At 39.8% G+C, this 18,526-nt stretch overlaps 1 protein-coding gene across 3 annotated transcripts in view; it reads right to left on the reverse strand.

Annotated features, from left to right (window-relative positions):
• Positions 1 to 18,526, reverse strand: part of timmdc1 (translocase of inner mitochondrial membrane domain containing 1) — a 40,216-nt gene that overhangs the window by 10,558 nt on the left and 11,132 nt on the right. For all 3 annotated transcript variants that reach the window (XM_060898764.1, XM_060898762.1, XM_060898763.1), the window contains exons 3-6: positions 9,831 to 9,996; positions 5,349 to 5,437; positions 5,191 to 5,258; positions 884 to 962 (exon numbers count right to left, since the gene is read on the reverse strand). In XM_060898764.1, the coding sequence (XP_060754747.1) occupies positions 884 to 962; positions 5,191 to 5,258; positions 5,349 to 5,437; positions 9,831 to 9,996 (402 nt within the window). The remainder of the gene's footprint in view (positions 1 to 883; positions 963 to 5,190; positions 5,259 to 5,348; positions 5,438 to 9,830; positions 9,997 to 18,526) is intronic.

Raw genomic sequence — 18,526 nt, forward strand, 5'->3', positions numbered from 1 at the left:
TGACTTTCAGAAAACATGAGCTTCAACAAGCCCTTCAGATTTGTCTCCCCTTTCTATGTCCCAAGGGGAGATCATTAGAATAACCCCGCCCCCTCATAGCTTGAGAACTGCCTTCGTGAAGGAGTATTCATGATGAAAAAGTGTTACCTGATTGGCTGGCGGAAGATGGGGGTGGGGTGAGCAGTGGCTCATTATCATTTAAAGGAACAGGCACTCAATTGAGCGGCACGGTGGTGTAGTGGTTAGCACGGTCGCCTCACAGCAAGAAGGTTCCGGGTTCGAGCCTAGCTGCCGGCGAGGGCCTTTCTGTGCGGAGTTTGCATGTTCTCCCCGTGTCTGCGTGGGTTTCCTCCGGGTGCTCCGGTTTCCCCCACAGTCCAAAGACATGCAGGTTAGGTTAACGTGGGGCGGCCTTGAGCCGAGGTGCCCTTGAGCGAAGTACCGAAGCCCTGACTGCTCCCCGGGCGCTCTGGTGTGGCTGCCCACTGCTCTGTGTGCGTGTGTGCGCGTGTGTTCATTGCTTCAGATGGGTTAAATGCAGAGGATGAATCTCACTGTGCTTGAAGTGTGCATGTGACAAATAAAGGTTTCTTCTTCTTTTTCAATGGTGCTTCATCCTTGTGGGATTTTGACCAAAGCATTTCACAGACATTTCATTAAGACCTCAGGGAACTGTGTCAACTTGTGGAAAAGGGGTATAATGCGTCACTTTTAATGGTTATTTATTCGTACATTTTGCATGAGACCGCATTGAAGCCTTCTTTAACTTGTTAGCTACATCAGCTTTAGTGAAAAACAAAAGAAGCAACTCGGACACTAAACATGGCTTGGCTGATCAACTCGATCAAACGCTAGTGTTCGGGATACTCTCTACTCAACTCACCCCAATGCAGCTCCAATAGCTGATCCTGCCACCAATCCCCTGAGGCCCAGATTCATCCGGAACACACCTCCGGTCACAGCTACACACACAACAGGTCTAAACATCAACAAAACATTTCCTAACACCGTGTTTCACAAAAAGGCAAGAACATGTGAACTTAGAAATACAACATAGAATAAAATACAGACTCAGCCAAGAACAAAACCAAACCTGGAATGGAAAAATACCACCAATTGATCCAAATGTAAAAGAATAGGAGTTAGGTCCCACTTTGTGGCACTAAATAATCTAGATTTGTCTGATATAAAAGCAGGGATGAGGGTGGGTGGTCATCAAAAAAGCAGAAAACAAGATAAAGGTATGCGAGGACACCAAAGGCGCCCAAAGCCAGGATGGGGTGGGGTGGGGTCTGGGAGGGATACCCCCCAGGAAAATTTTGAATAAGAAGGCCTTACAAACCACTTTTCCTGCAATCTGAACTGTAGTAGACTGACCTTTTCTCCCCATGTCCTCATTAGTTCCATATGATTTCTTCAAAAAGTCTTTTGAAATATTTAAGTTTTCAAAACTGTCAGCATTACTTCAGATTCACTGACTATCATATACATGATAGATAAAACGATAGATGAAAGAGAAACGTATTTTTGAAGAGCAGCGACGATGAACATGTGCAAGTTGCAAGTTTCGATAAAATAGAACGGATGTGGGTACTTTGTAAGAACTGTTATGTTTGGCTATCATGCTCTCGCCATCGATGTTTTGGCCAATTACATTGTAGATAACACGTATTCTACCGCGAGACTTAGCGAGACTAAAGATGGCGAAAATGTAAACATGTAACATCGTCGTAGGAATTAATTACGCTTGAGTATCACGAAGGAACATACCCCAACCCCCCTCAATAAATGGAAAAAAAATCTCAACGGATTTGGCATAATATAAAAAGGTCGATTTTTATTCAGAAAAAGCAGAAATCCGCCGAAAAGTGGAAAACTCTCATCCCTGAAAAGTAATGTATGGATAATTACGTATGGATATAAAGGATATTACATGACTGCACAAAAATATGAAGTTTATCTTCGAGTGGTGAATGGATATCATGAGTGAGCGACGTGAACAAATGATATATTTTTCTTCACAAGAAGATAAACTTCCTATCTTTGTGCCACCATGTAATGTTCTATAGGTTATATAAACACATCTACAAAAAAATGCGTTAGTTAATCAAAAGAATTTTAATTTTGAACCAGTTTGCCATTTTGACAATGCGCGTCTAGTCAGCGGGAAAACACGAGGAGTGAAATATCGGGAAATATTCCATCCACATTCACTGGATGTGAGCAATCGTGCACTCTGATTGGCTACTCTACTACTAGGATATCAGCTCATATATCATGAGCAGAGAAAAACAAAAATGGCGGAGCGGGTTGCTGAACCAACCGTGGACGAAATAAAAACTCTACTCCAAAACAAAACCCCAACAAAATATCAAATTAAAAGTATTTGATGGTAAGAATGTATCTTTTTTATTTTTCAGGAATTATTATTATAGCATTTTTCACAAATTGCTCCTGTCATTTCGCCGGTTTGTTTACATTCTAAGCAGAAATGGTTTTGGCGGATGTTTTGGATAAAGTTTTTATCAAATTTGCAAAAATTAAAAATAAAAATGCTCCGTTTCTCAAAATCCCATGAATGTGGATCAAATAGCTTATAGCCATCAGCTCATGTACGACTCGATTTCGTGGAATAACTTAATTATTATACATACAGGACACTTTTTGACGGAATAAAAACATGTATTCTATTCCCTTCTAGTGCGTTTCATTCATTTGGTTTGATAGCACGCAATATCGTCAGCATATGGGTTGTTTTACAATCAGGGTACAAAGTTTGTGTCACAGGGGTCCAAAATTAAAATTAAAAAAAAAAATATATATATATATATATATCAAATCTGCACTTTTGGAAATGAATACACATATGAACATAGGCATGTGTAATAGTTTGTATTATAACAAGATTAAGTGTAGCTTTAAGCAGGGCTGGGAGAAACAAATGAAGTGATTCTCGGAGAGGACTTTTTTTTTTTTGACAATTCAGAATCCACTGCTTCCATAGTGCTTTTAAATATAAGGCTGTAAGCTTTGTGTTAGTTGTCTCTAATATTTATGTCCCAATATCTTGACCACATTTTAGGATGAAAATAATCATTTTAGATATGTTATTTTATATTGAAAAATGAGCTGTCTCGGAGAGGACGTTTTTTTGACACAATTCCATACTAATTTGATCAAAATAGTCTGAAAACTTACTGGCATTCAACATTAAAACTTAACTACGTTTCCAATTATATGGAACCAAATATGTGTTTTATGGTATAAAGAATGATTTAAGTGCATCCCTTTTGGAGCTACCTGTGGTCAAAAAAGCACTTTTTCTAAATGACACGAGTAATTTTGCTAAATATGACATATATTGCCATACATTCACCAAAAATAACGTTATCACCAAATGTTTTTTTGCATGGTAAATAGAGCTATCACAGGGCTACAATAAACAACCAAGCTTATTTAGTCAAGCCTTTTGATATTCAAGATAATAAGTGTTAAATGTGATTTTTAGCTTGCGTACCCTGATTGTAAAACAACCCATATCGCTTATCCTACATGTATTACGTCTCTCTACCCAATGGAGAATGAGCGTTGAATATGGTTTACGATGTTGCACGTTGTCAACATGACGTCACACGTCGGAGCTGATGCAAATGTTCAATGAAAAAGTTTTCTGCTGCGCGTGCGCAGAAGCATTTGTTTGTTCGCTGGGAAACAGAAAGACATGTTGAACACCCGAAAGGCTACCAAAACTTCATTAGATATTCTTCACGCATATTTACAAGAGAAAAACAGACCAACGGACATCGAAAAACTGGAAAAGAGACGCATTGAAGACATAAAACTTCCGTGCTAGCGAGCAACTGTGACAATTTGTTTACGAACATGGCCGCCAGGTTTGCTTTGTTAAATATGGAAGATTTTGATTGAATTTTAAAAGATACGATGAACACCCAAAAGGAATGTATAATAATAATAATAATAGCTGCCTTTTTTATGGTATATCAAATACATTCCATTCAGCCAGCATGCTATTGAACTCGTCCTCGATTCCTTCAGTATCATGCTAACTGTATGGAATATTTCTGATATACCACTCAATGCCAGCCAATATTATTTAAATATATCACTCAGATCCACAATGGATTTTGTATGGCAAATGCGTTTTTCAACACAAGATAAATTTCATATCTATCTATCTATCTATCTATCTATCTATCTATCTATCTATCTATCTATCTATCTATCTATCTATCTATCTATGTTATTTACCAGCTGGGAGGTCTGTATGGTGAAATACCGTGACCGAGGTCTTGAAAGTACTGAGCGAGGCCCTCTGTGCCGAGGTCAGTATTCAAGGCCGAGGTCACGGTATTTCACCATACGGACCGACCTTAAGCTGGTAAATAATATATTTATTTTTTTCTTTACCAAATTCTAACAGAAAACGAGAGCGCCCGAAAGGGAAAACCGAGCCGAACCGCCATTTTGAATCCTCATTCACGGCTGTAATGCAAATTGCTTCCTCCTCGGTATACAAGTGCACTTCCATGGCAGGAAAAAAAAACACATTTTGCCGCCTATGTAGTTCCCTATTTATACAAATAGGAGTCATTCAGGATTCAGCCATGTTTTTGCTCGGCGTTAGCAACAGTTACAGGTTTTTAGCTTTCTCCTGAAATGTTTTATTTTATTTCTTCTTCCTCAGGGTAGTAAAACTCACTTTCACTGTGAACACTGTCGTTATCGCTATCCATGATGTAAAATTAATGCTATTCTCCTGAGAAATGCTGGCAAAAATGTATAAGATTTTTGATAATCTTATAAATAAATCTTATAAACAAAAAGATAAATGTTGACAAAAAATGCAACTATGTTTGTTGTTGTTGTGAACGAGTGAGTCGCCAGAGGTCCGTAACCAGGGTCCGTATCGTAGGATACGGACCCGCTCACCAGCCAATCAGAGTGCAGGATTTGATGGAAATCGGACCGCAAAAAAAAAAAAATTATAACCCTTCATGTTCATCTTCTTTCCTTTAAAGTTATGTAAATATTAATTTCTAATCCAAGAGGTACTTAACTTCAAAGATCCCTGTAAACAAACCCTAACCCTCGAACCACAGGTCTTCCCATTGTGCAGTTCAAACAGAACAGTTGTGGAAAATTACAGAATGAAACTTAGGTGTTACTTACCCCCCGCCACAGCGAAGTGACTCAAGGCGTTACTGTCTCTGTACACAGAAATGCCTGTACTGACCGTGCTGTTAGAAACGGACAGAGGCAGCAGGTCAGTTTTGCTTACCAAGCTATACATTTCTCGTTGATTAAGCTGCGTGTGTTTAAGGACGTACTTAAAAAGTGTAACAAAGGCGGCGACTCTCCAGCTCCACCTCCAACCGTATCTCACAAAGCCTCGGATGGCTGCGTTGTGAGCCGAACGCTAAAAACCCACAAAGAACGAGAACGTTTATCTGTTTCTAAAGGACTTACATGGTTCATGTACTGACATGGCAATTTTTTATTGTTAAAACAAAAACAATGACATTTTGTACAGGGTAAGAGTCAACATAAGAATTTGGCAGACTCAAATTTTATTTGGGCAGATTCTACCATAACCGAGGCCAGTTAAGTCCCATCTCCTTAAATTGCTGAATTGATTATTTTGATCATTCTATTAAGTTTTTCTAGTAGCATTTGGGGTCTTGGACATTCACAGTAAATTTTAGGACAGTAGTCCTGGTAACTAATTAATAAAAGCCTGACATGACAGACATGCTAAATGACAACAGAAACACATCGGTTTCTATCATCAAAATCTGACAGACAAACTAACGTCTACCATCATATTCTGACAGACACTCTAGATGACAATAGCAACAAAACTGTTTCTTACATTATTAATCTGACAAATTTAATAATAATATTAAATACCTCATCACTAGAACCAAATAATAAAATAAAATATTGAAATAAAAAATAAAATTTATTTTCAAAATTGAAATAATCAACAATAATTGTCAGAACAGTGACGATAGACACGACTGTGTCACTTTCGCGGGGAAATAACACATTGAAATGGCCTGTCGGCTGAAAGGGTCGCAAGTGGCTCTGATTTATCTCAACTTACGATAGTTTTCCTCCAGAAAAATTTAAATATCTCATCTCATCTCATTATCTCTAGCCGCTTTATCCTGTTCTACAGGGTCGCAGGCAAGCTGGAGCCTATCCCAGCTGACTACGGGCGAAAGGCGGGGTACACCCTGGACAAGTCGCCAGGTCATCACAGGGCTAAATTTAAATATGAATGCACAAATATATTCTCAATGTTTCTATCGTCAAAAATTTCTATCATCAGGATAGCTGACTGAAAATCTTACCTTGATTTATTTGATGAAATCTAGCTGTCAGAACTCCAAGTCTTGCCCGGAAGTAAATGTCTGCTGTCACAAAAATCATGCGCAGTAGAATTTCCTCTTTGCGTCAGTCAACATGTGCGTGGTGAGGGCTTGAATTTTGCTATCGTCAGGTGCATTTGACTGACAGACTGACGATAGCATTTTTTAAAAATAACTGTGGGCTTCTCTCGTGAACGAAATAGTTTTTTCGCTGTTAATCTAGTTCAACTCTATCTGTTGACACCCAAAAATGATAAAGCCTGCTTCCACACGATAACTACCAAAGATCCATAATGGCTGAGTCTATCGTCAGGTCGTCTGACAGAAATTCACTGACGATAGCAACAGGGATAATGAAAGGGATTTTTAAAATGGGAGTTATGTCTGTCAGATATGTCAAAGAAATAGAACTTTATTCTTTAAAAATCTTTTATTGATATACTCGGTGTATTTTTAAATGATGTGCTGTTTTAGAAGACCAAATACCATATTTTCAATCTTGAAAATATTACCTCACTGAAAAAAGGACAAGAAAAATTTCTTATTTTGTGGGCAAGTGGTTAATGGATCCGGTTACGGTAGAATCTGCCTTTGGTTATAAGGACTGTCAAATGGTCGGGGAGGAGAGACGACACACAACACATGGCCAGATTTTATTCGGGGGTTGAGTCAATGTTTAAAGGTAGACTGCCTTTCAGATTTTTCAACTGCAGGTCATACAAAGAATTTTCCCCGACACCCAATTGTTTTTTCTTTAGTGGACTGAAAGCTACTGAATTCGAATCACAGACTTCTAATTTGATTAGCTTTTTTAAAATAGAACAATTAATGAATTTAGGGCCACGTGGCCCTAAATTCTCCGCTATTTTTTCCTGCTTCACCATGACCCAATTCACGTCACGCGTTACGTGATGGACTTTCCCCGTTCGCGCAAGGCATTGCAGGATACAAATTTGAAACAGGAGAGAAAAATGGAGGACGTGAGTGTCACGTTTCATTCGCAAAGACCGACTACAGTAACGGAAAGCGAGAAGAAAAGATGCTATATTATATACGAAGGAAAGGAAACGCAGGACCAAACTAATAAATATCGGCGGTCAGCGAGCACCTTGGTGTGATCAGCTGTTCGTTTAGCAACAGAATGATGGAACTGTCAGTGCATGGTCAAGGTAAACCTGCGCATGCGCACTTCCTGTGTCTGTTTGACTGTGCGAAACGAGCGATTTCATGCACATTATTTGTTAAAGAATCCCTTCATATTAAAGGAATACTCCGGAGTGAAATGCTTTTTAGGTCTATTTTCGCATTATTGGGAGTGCATACGTTGAGTTGCTACCACAATCGCATCAATCGGTTGTGTTGTGAGAAAATTCGTTTTTTGTGATTTCAACCGGAAAGTGCTAACACGCCATCTTCAGTGGACAGTCCGTAAAAGTCGAGTGTCGAGTGCAGAGCCCATCCCGCTGGAAATGCACAACATACCACAATTGTGCATTTCCAGCGGGATGGGCTCTGCACTCGGCACTCGACTTTTACGGGCTGTCCACTGAAGATGGCGTCTGAGGAAGACCGACTTCAGGTAAGGTCACTGGCTTTGTATTTACTCTTCTACACACTATCAGTGCACTTGCAGAGCCAGGGACACTTCGTTTTATTTGTAGGAACCCTCTACTCACTTCCACAGAACTGTCATGTTGTTTTGAGCTTTGCAATGGTTTTAAAACTAGCGTTTTGTATCGACAAAAAGACATGCCCCGCGCACTGCCACGTTAGCGCTTTCCGGTTGAAATCGCAAAAAACTAATTTTCTCAAAACACAACCGATTGATGCGATTGTGGTAGCAACTCAACGTATGCACTCCCAATAATCCGAAAATAGACCTAAAAAGCATTTCACGCCGGAGTATTCCTTTAAATAACTTCCCAGCCATAGAATGGCCTGATATTTTGAGAGATATTACAGAAATAAACATGTATCACAATGACCAAATTTCAGAGGGAACTAAATTTCACTGATTTTATGAAATCGAAAGGCAGTCTAGCTTTAATCAACGTATGCCTTAAGCCCTGTCCACACGGCAACGGATTCAGGTGAATCTGATAAAATTGTTTATCGTTTCGGCCTGGCGTCCACACGGCACTGGCGTTTTGGGTGCCCCAAAACTAAATCTTTTGAGAACGGGTTCCAGAGTGGAAAAATCTGGCAACGGCGCCGTTGCGAAGTTGTCTGGATGAGTAGAACGGATTTGTTTACGATGACGTCACAACCACATGACTGTGAGTGCTTCACGCCGGGTAGAAGTGTAACGAACTCGATGCGAGTTGTCAACAAATCCTATAACTTGGTTCATGAAACGCGCTTACAAAATATTTTCACTGTGAATATTTATTGTGTAATGGTGCAAAGTGAGAGAGAGAGAGAGAGAGAGAGAGAGAGAGAGAGAGAGAAAATAGCCCTTAGGGCAGAGTCTTTAGTCCAAACACTGCGGAAGCAGTACCAAACCGCGCACCGCCCGTGCGCTTTCCAAAAACAAAAACAATCCCGCCAGCAAAAACAGGGAAAAAAAGGAGCGATCTCACCTCTTCAGATGTTGGTTTAAGTCCGACAATACATTCCTCAAAAAGGGCGTAGAAGAACAAAGTAATCCATCAACGTGTAGCATTCAATTTATTCCGGACCATTAAAGAATTCTGGAGGATATCAGAATGTTGGCGTCCCGGCTTCCATCTACCCCCGTTCATTCCTCTCTCTCTCTCTCTCTCTCTCTCCATCTAACCCCATTCATTCCTCTTTCCGCGTCTTTCGTTTTACGCTACTGATTAATAATCAAAACTTTATGTGGCTGATGCTACAGAAGAAGGGGTTTATGCGCATGCGTCTACTTCTTCTATTGTTCTGGTGTCTCCGATGGGACCGTCTTACAGCGCACGTAGAGGTGTGGCATGTGTATTGCATCGTTTTCAGCAAGCGTTGCGTTGCCATATGAACCTGATATTTTACTGATCCGTTGCCCATGTGGACGTGATATTTAAAAAAAAAAAAATCTTGTTGTCGTGTGGATGTAGCCTTAGTAGTTATTTAACTTGTATTACAGCAATAATCTTCCCCAGTTCCATGTCCCTCAGATGGTGGAATAACAATATCTACAGCATTTATAAAAGCCTAATACTTCTGTAAGTGGAAGTGCTTTCAGTGAGAAACATACTTCTTTGTTTACTTTTATGCCCCATGACTATTTTCTTTCTACAGCTCAGAGATGTGCCATGGTCAGGGTCACAGGGATCACATTTTTTCACCCAATTCTACATCCTTCATCAAGCTTATCTACCTTTTATATGTCGATATATAAATATACATATATATTTGGTGTGTCTTGCCTGTAGGTTCAAATAGTCTGCTAATAATTATTCATTATTTTCTTGTCCTTTTTGCCCTTACCACTGCCTCCACTCTGCTGCGATAGATCTCAGCCTGGCTCAGCTGGATGAATCTCTCGCGGGCATGTCGGGCTCCAGGCAGGCCTCCATAAAGCAGTCCCACCAAGGCTGCTGTCAGAGCACTCTTACCCACATTCCTCACCTCTTCCGAATACATCTGTCGGTCTCTGGAGGGAAAATGAAAATCAGAAATCTACAGTGCTGAGCGTAAATGAGTGCACCCCCTTTGAAAAGTAACATTTTAAACAATATCTCAATGAACACAAACAATTTCCAAAATGTTGACAAGACAAAGTTTAATATAACATCTGTTTAACTTATAACGGGAAAGTAAGGTTAATAATATAACTTAGATTACACATTTGTAGCAAGTGTTCTAGGTGGGTGGAGCACAGATGCACGGCAGACCAGAACTGAGTTCTCAAAAACCCGTTTATTTTAGCTTTTCAGCCTTAACTACACACACACACACACACACACACACACAAGTCTCCAGGTTGGGGAGTAGCTCCCTTCCTCCGCTCTCCCTCTCCTCTTATAGGGCGCAGTCACTGGGGAAGACACACAAACACAGGTTAATTCCCGTCAGGTGCAGTGATTCCGCCACTTACCTTCCCTGACTCCACCCTCCATTCACAGACCGACGCTTGACCACGTCCCCGCTGCCACAACATTTTTCCAGTTTTACTCAAATTAGGGTGTTGCAAAAATGAGTACACCCCACAACAAAAACTACTACATCTAGTACTTTGTATGGCCTCCATGATTTTTAATGATAGCACCAAGTCTTCTAGGCATGGAATGAACAAGTTGGCGACATTTTGCAACATCAATCTTTTTCCATTCTTCAACAATGACCTCTTTTAGTGACCGGATGCTGGATGGAGAGTGATGCTCAACTGGTCTCTTCAGAATTCCCCAAAGAAAATAATTTCTTTACACCACAAAAGTGAAGGCTACAAGATGATCAGCAACGCTTTACTCATCAGTCAGAATACTGTAGCAAAAGTGGTCCAAAAATTTAGGAAAGATGGAACTGCAACCATCTCACAGAGACGTCCAGGTCGTCCACGGAAGTTAACACCTCGACAGGAGCGCCTTCTGATGAGAAGGACTGAAGAAAATCGGTATGCAAGTTCACTAGAGTTATCTAAAGAAGTAGAAAGCCAAACTGGGGTGACTATTTCCCGTGACACAATACAGCGTACACTGCAGAGGAATGGCATGCATGGATGCTGTCCACGAAAGAAGCCTCTCCTAAAGCCCAGGCGCAAAAAAGCCTGCCTAGAGTTTGCCAGGGCCCATGCTGACAAAGATGAAGACTACTGGGACTCTATACTCTGGAGTGATGAGACCAAGATAAATGTTTTTGGAACTGATGGCTTCAAAACTGTATGGCTTCGCAAAGGTGAGGAATACAAAGAAAAATGCATGGTACCTACAGTGAAACATGGTGGTGGCAGTGTCCTTATGTGGGGCTGCATGAGTGCTGCTGGTGTCGGGGAGCTACATTTCATTGATGGCATCATGAATTCACAGATGTATTGCTCTATACTGGAAGAGAAGATGCTACCATCACTCCGTGCCCTTGGTCATCGTGCACTTTTCCAACATGACAATGATCCTAAACGCACATCTAAAGCCACTGTTGGATTTCTGAAGAAGAACAGGGTGAAAGTGATTCAGTGGCCGAGTATGTCTCCTGATCTGAACCCAATCGAACACCTATGGGGAATTCTGAAGAGACAAGTTGAGCATCACTCTCCATTCAGCATCCAGTCACTAAAAGAGGTCATTGTTGAAGAATGGAAAAAGATTGATGCTGCAAAATGTCACCAACTTGTTCATTCCATGCCTAGAAGACTTGGTGCTGTCATTAAAAATCATGGAGGCCATACAAAGTACTAGATGTAGTAGCTTTTGTTGTGGGGTGTACTCATTTTTGCACCATCCTAATTTGAGTAAAACTGAAAAAAAATGTGTAATCTAAGTTATATTATTAACCTTACTTTCCCGTTATAAGTTAAACAGATGTTATATTAAACTTTGTCTTGCCAACATTTTGGAAATTGTTTGTGTTCATTGAGATATTGTTTAAAATGTTACTTTTCAAAGGGGGTGCACTCATTTACGCTCAGCACTGTAGATTCTATGACGACAGGGGTTCTCAAACAGTACAGTGTAAAATAACTAAAATCAACTCCATGGCTTCTTCAGTACACTTTTACAATCATAATCCAGCAACAGGGCTTTTTATTCTTGAACTTTCCATCAACAGAACACATTAGGTGTAAGCCGACATTGTTTATAGGCCGAGGTCTTTAAGTTATTAATAATTATTCATTATTTTCTTGTCCTTTTTGCCCTTACCACTGCCTCCACTCTGCTGCGATAGATCTCAGCCTGGCTTTTTGGAATAAAATGATCAGCCAAAATAGGCTAATAATTATAGAGGCCCGTATCCACCACCATAATAATGAGGTTTCTCATAATAATGGTTTGTCATAATTATGACTTACTGTCTCATAATAATTATGAGATCCTCTCTCATACTAATGATTGTCATAATTTTGTGAAAATTCTCATTGTTATGAAATAGTAAGTCTTTATTACCTCGCCCGGGACGGAGTCCACTAGGGGCCGAGGTCTTGTTTTCGGTCGGGTTTCTTTGTTTTTTTGTTAACGATATTCCGGGAAAACGTCTGGATCAATCTTCACGAAACTTTCAGGATAGATGGGCATTGGTATCAAATAGAATCCCCAACATTTTGAGGGTCATCCAGTCAAGGTCACCAAAACAGTCAAAATCGTTTTTGTTGTAGCTACTGCCTCATATACAGGCCCTGGCCACTACGCCATCATGCTGTAAGAATGTAAGAGTGTAACAGTCACGCACTGCGTGTGTGCATCAGAACACGTGTTCTGATTAAAATGGGTGGTGAGTGTATACAATTCGGTTCACCATTCGAAATACATGGACTAGATTAAAGAAATATCACTTTCAGACATGTTTATGCCTTTTACAGAGGGAAAGTGCGTTCCACTGAGCTCTAGCTCCAGGCCATTTCCGGGAAATAAGAGTTTGGGTCATGGCGACAGCATGTGTATGTCAGCCTCGGTTCGGAGGTTTCAGTTTCGAAAACTGTAAGAAGTAAAAGTAGAATAATATAAAGTACAAACACTTGGTATTTTTACTTCTGTGATTTTAAAAAATTGTTCGTTTTTGGATTACGCTTCATTTTTGTGGCTACTGCCTCACAGAGTAAACACAATCAAGCCAGAAAGTCTGCACACCCCTTTCACCTTCTCCACGTTTTATTACGTTACAGACTTATTCTACAATAGATTTTCATTTTTTGTCACAAAATGGCCCATAATGAGCAAGTGAAAGTAGGTTTTTAGACATTTGTGCTAATTTATTAAAAATCAAAATGTAAAATATCATATGTACACAAGTGTGCACACCCTTTAATATGACACCCAAAAGTGAGCTGAGGTGCATTTGGTTTCCACTGATACTGCTTGAGATGTTTCTACAACTTAATTGGAGTCCACCTGTGGTAAATTCAATTGATTGGACATGATTGGGGATTGCCAACACCTGCCTATATAAGGTCCCACAGTTGACGGTGCATGTCAGAGCAAACTCCAAGCCATGGGGTCAAAGGAATTATCTGCAGACCTCAGAAACAGGATTGTGTCAAGGAATAGATCTGGAGAAGGGTACAGAAAAATTGCTGCAGCTTTACAGGTCCCAAAGAGCACAGTGGCCACCATCGTTCATAAATGGAAAAAAAGTTTGGAACCACCAAGAATCTTCCTAGACCTGGCCGCCCAGCCAAACTGAGTGATCGGGGAAGACGGGCCTTGGCCAGGGAGGTGAGCAGGAACCCGAGGGTCAGTCTGACAGAGCTCCAGCATATCCTTGTGGAGATGGGAGAACCTTTCAGAAGATCAACCATCCAGGCAGCACTCCACAAATCAGGCCTTTATGGTAGAGTGGCCAGATGGAAGCCACTCCTTTGTCAAAGGCACATGACAAATTGCTTGGAGTTTGCTAAAAGGCACCTAGAGGACTTTCAAACCATGAGAAACAAGATTCTCTGGTCTGATGAAACCAAAATTGAACTTTTTGGCCTGAATACCAAGCGTCACGTCTGGAGGAAACCAGGCACCGCTCATCACCTGGTTAATGCCATCCCTACAGTGAAGCATGGTGGTGGCAGCATCATGATGTGGGGATGTTTTGCAGCAGCGGGAATGGGATGACTAGTCCTGATAGAGGGAAAGATGAATGCAGTGAAGTACATTGAGATTCTTGAAGAAAACCTGCTCCAGAGCGCTCTGGACCTCAGACTGGGGCGAAGGTTTACCTTCCAACATGACAACGACCCGACGCACACAGCCAAGAGAACAAAGGAGTGGCTTTGGAGAAAGTCTGTGAATGTCCTTGAGTGGCCCAGCCAGAGCCCAGACCTGAATCCAATTGAACATCTGTGGAAGGAGCTGAAAATGGCTGTGTACCGATGCTCCCCATCCAACCTGACGGATCTTGCAAGGATATGCCAAGAGGAATGGGCAAAAATGTCCAGAAACAAGTGTGCCAAGCTTGTAGCTTCTTTCCCAAGACACCTTGAAGCTGTAATTGCTGCCAAAGGTGCATCAACCAAATATTAGGCTAAGGGTGTGTACAGATATGTAACCCATAAATAACCTGTTTTTGTCAGTAAAATAAAATTGCATATTTTCTAAAAATCTGCTTTCACTTTGTCATTATGGGCTATTTTGTGTAGAATTTGGGACAAAAAATGAACTAAATCTTTTGTAGAATAAGTCTGTAACGTAATAAAACGTGGAGAAGGTGAAAGGGGTGTGTAGACTTTCCGGCTTGACTGTATATGCGATATTTACTGTATGGACATGGTATCAGAAAACAGTTTTATTTATAAGCAGTAGCCACATGTACCCATACGGTACATTATTTTTTTGCGATATCTTCCTTCATATTTGTTAGGTTAGATTTTATTATATGTAGGTTATATGTAGGTTTATATAAGTATTAATTCTTGGCCAAGAAGTTAGCAAATTATTCTGTGACAAAATTATATTATTGGTTGAAATGACCTTATGTCTCGGCTGGACATTGTTTGGGAACATTTTGTTTATTTTGATATGAATGTGTATTTTTGATCAGAGATGTGTCTGAAAGATCCGCCAAGGTCTGTTTTGATGTCAGATCGACCCACACACACTCACTTTGAATCTGAATCTGTAATGGTAGAATTAAGGCTGCATTAAGTGATTCATGTTAGTTAAGACTTTAGATTTTAGAGCTTTTTTAAAGATCCTTTTTTGGACTATTGCATATACTATGGTAGTGATTTGGATTTAATCGATGCATTTAGTGATTAATGTTAGTTTTATAGTTGTAAGTTAGTTTTATAATTACAGAATATAATTTAGGGTTGTTAAGACTTTATGATTCTAAGGGTTTTAGTTTAAAAGCATTAAACTAATTTAGTTATGAGTTTAATTCTGAATCCTGTTAGTTGTTTAATTGTTTTCTCTTTCAGACATATTCTCATTTATGTTTCGTGTGACTTTCTTAAGTTTGTTGTTATTTTGAAATCAAGATGTAATTTACTGACTTAGCACACATTCATGTGTTAAGAAATTATGGTTTTAATATGTTAGCTATTAGATCCCTTTCTGTGTAAACTCATTAATTTCTGATGTATTTGACCTTCTTTGAATAGACTTCGTAGACTAGACATATCTGTGTTTAAAAATTCCATGCTCTATGTTATATCTGACCTGAAGGGGTGTACGTAAGCAGAGACCTTTAAAATCTGTCTGTACCTTGCTATCATGTCATATGATCAGAAATATGTTATTATATTACGATTGATTCAAGATTTATACACACACACACACACACACTGATGGAGATTATTATTATTATTTTCAGATCAAGGTCCCCTCAATTGCACGCAAGTGAGGAGACGAACATAGCTGATGTCATAGGCTGACATCCCACACACACACACACACACGCACGCACATTTCTACACAGACGCACACACAACACACGCTCACACACAGGCACATTACACACACACACACACACACGTAGACAAAAACACAGAGATAAATGGATGCTATAGACTGTTTTCAAGAATGTTTTCATTTCGACGAAGTGACTGTGAATAAACTGGCTGTGAAACCTTTCTGGTTTTCCTGTCTGTTTCTCTCGCGGTATTTCATCCCGGATCCGAGGGGCACGAAGGCATCGGGGGTCTCGAGAAATAAGGACCGTTCAGACTGGGTTGGACCCTAACAATATTCATCATAAGTGCTACCGAGCGAGGTTTGTTTTGCCTGGCAACACTTATGAATTAGTATAAATACAGAGGTGATGATAGGAAATTGCACGCACTGATTATCAAGAAATAGTCCGAATTGCTTAACCAATCACCTCAAGCAACTTGGCAAAATGGCGGCCAATTGCTTTGTCACCGTAAGTGAGGAAGAATTACAAATTAGGAAAGAAAATGCTGTTCCTAAAAGCACTAAAAGATGCTACGAAGTTTAGTCTCAAAGTATTCAAAGGCAAGGTGGAATTGTGATTTATTTTATATCTCTCAAAACATAGTATTTTATGTGAGTCGGCGTAGATAAGTGACAAGTCTGTGCGCATTATATTTGCATGCCGCTTTTGAAGATTGAAATAAATGGTTTTCTAACACATTTTTTTTAAATAATCACCTGTGTATTTATATTGAAACAATTATCCACCTCAGGCTCAGTGAATATCAGTGAATAATAACCTCGACTTCGTCTTGGTTATTATTCACTGAGCCTTCTGTGAACGACTGTTAATTAATTAGTCATAATTATGACACAGTATCTCAATTATGAGATACAAAGTCATAATGATACGAGATGTTCTCATGATTATAACATGCTGTGTGACTTCTTTCTTTTTTTTCCCCATGTAGTGGAAATGGGTTTCCATAAATATCCAAAACATATATATGTTATTTACCAGCTTAAGGTCGGTCCATATGGTGAAATACCGTGACCGAGGTCTTGAAAGTACTGAGCGAGGCCCTCTGGGCCGAGGTCACGGTATTTCACCATACGGACTGACCTTAAGCTGGTAAATAATATATTTATTTTTTCTTTACCAAATTCTAACAGAAAACGAAAGCGCCCGAAAGGGAAAGCTGAGCCGAGGCGAGCCGCCATTTTGAATCCTCATTCACGGCTGTAATACAAATTGCTTCCTCCTCGGTATACAAGTGCACTTCCATGGCAGGAAAAAAAAAAAAAAAAAACTACATTTTGCCGCCTACGTAGTCCCCTATTTATACAAAATTGAGTCATTCAGGATTCAGCCATGTTTTTGCTCGGCTTTAGTAAGTTAGAGGTTTTTAGCTTTCTCCTGAAATGTTTTATTTTACTTCTTCTTCCTCAGGGTAGTAAAATATGGAATCAATTTTGTGCCAAAATGTTCATACAATACTTTTGAAATATCAAACAAAAACGACAAATCAAAATACGAAAAAAAAAGTAAATTTTTTTTAGACTGGCAAACAAATTATTCGTGTAATCGTGCAAAATATCAGTCTATTACTCTTCAGAAACCTTTTATTTTTGTTCCGCGTCTTTCTCAGTTTTGTTTGACGTAATTTATTTTGGTTGCGATTCCAGCTTTCTCGTTTGCGCTCCCTGACTTTTTGCTTGCAGTTTTGGCACAAACTTCACGTGTGGGCGGGCTGTCCAGGAATGCATTCCCATTGGCTAACTTGTGTTTGACTGACAGCTACGCTCAGCCATTCCCTACTCGGATTCTGGCGGACTGTTTGACGAGTGACCGATCCATTGACGGTAAACAAGGATCGAGTGGACTTCAGTGGCGACTATGATATTGAATTAATTCAACAAAGTGTAAGTGCGGGACAAATGTGTTGTGTGTTGCAGTAGTACACATTATGCAGGTGTTTCATGGCAAGTCAAATGTTAGCCTTAGCTCCACTACCCAATATAATAGCTGTCTTGCTAACGTTAAACACACCTGCATAATGTGCACTACTGCAACACATACAACACATTTGTCCTGTACTTACACTTTGTTGAATTAATTCAATATCATAGTCGCCACTGAAGTCCACTCGATCCTTGTTTACCGTCAGTGGATTGGTCACTCGTCACACAGTCTGCCAGAATCCGAGTAGGGAATGGCTGAGCGTAGCTGTCAGTCAAACACAAGTTAGCCAATGGGAATGCATTCCTGGACAGCCCACCCACACGGGAAGTTTGTGCCAAAACTGCAAGCAAAAAGTCAGGGAGCGCAAACGAGAAAGCTGGAATCGCAACCAAAATAAATTATGTCAAACAAAACTGAGAAAGACGCGGAACAAAAATAAAAGGTTTCTGAAGAGTAATAGACTGATATTTTGCACGATTACACAAATAATTTGTTTGCCAGTCTAAAAAAATTGACTTTTTTTTTGTATTTTGATTTGTCGTTTTTGTTTGATATTTCAAAAGTATTGTATGAACATTTTGGCACAAAATTGATGCCATAGCAAAACTTGCTTTCGCTTTGAAGACTGTCATTATCGCTATCCATGATGTAAAATTAATACTACTCTTATAAGCTTATAAATAAATCTTATTAAAAAAAAAAGATAA

The sequence above is a fragment of the Neoarius graeffei genome, chromosome 18, assembly GCF_027579695.1.
Source record: "Neoarius graeffei isolate fNeoGra1 chromosome 18, fNeoGra1.pri, whole genome shotgun sequence".
Lineage (NCBI taxonomy): Eukaryota > Metazoa > Chordata > Actinopteri > Siluriformes > Ariidae > Neoarius > Neoarius graeffei.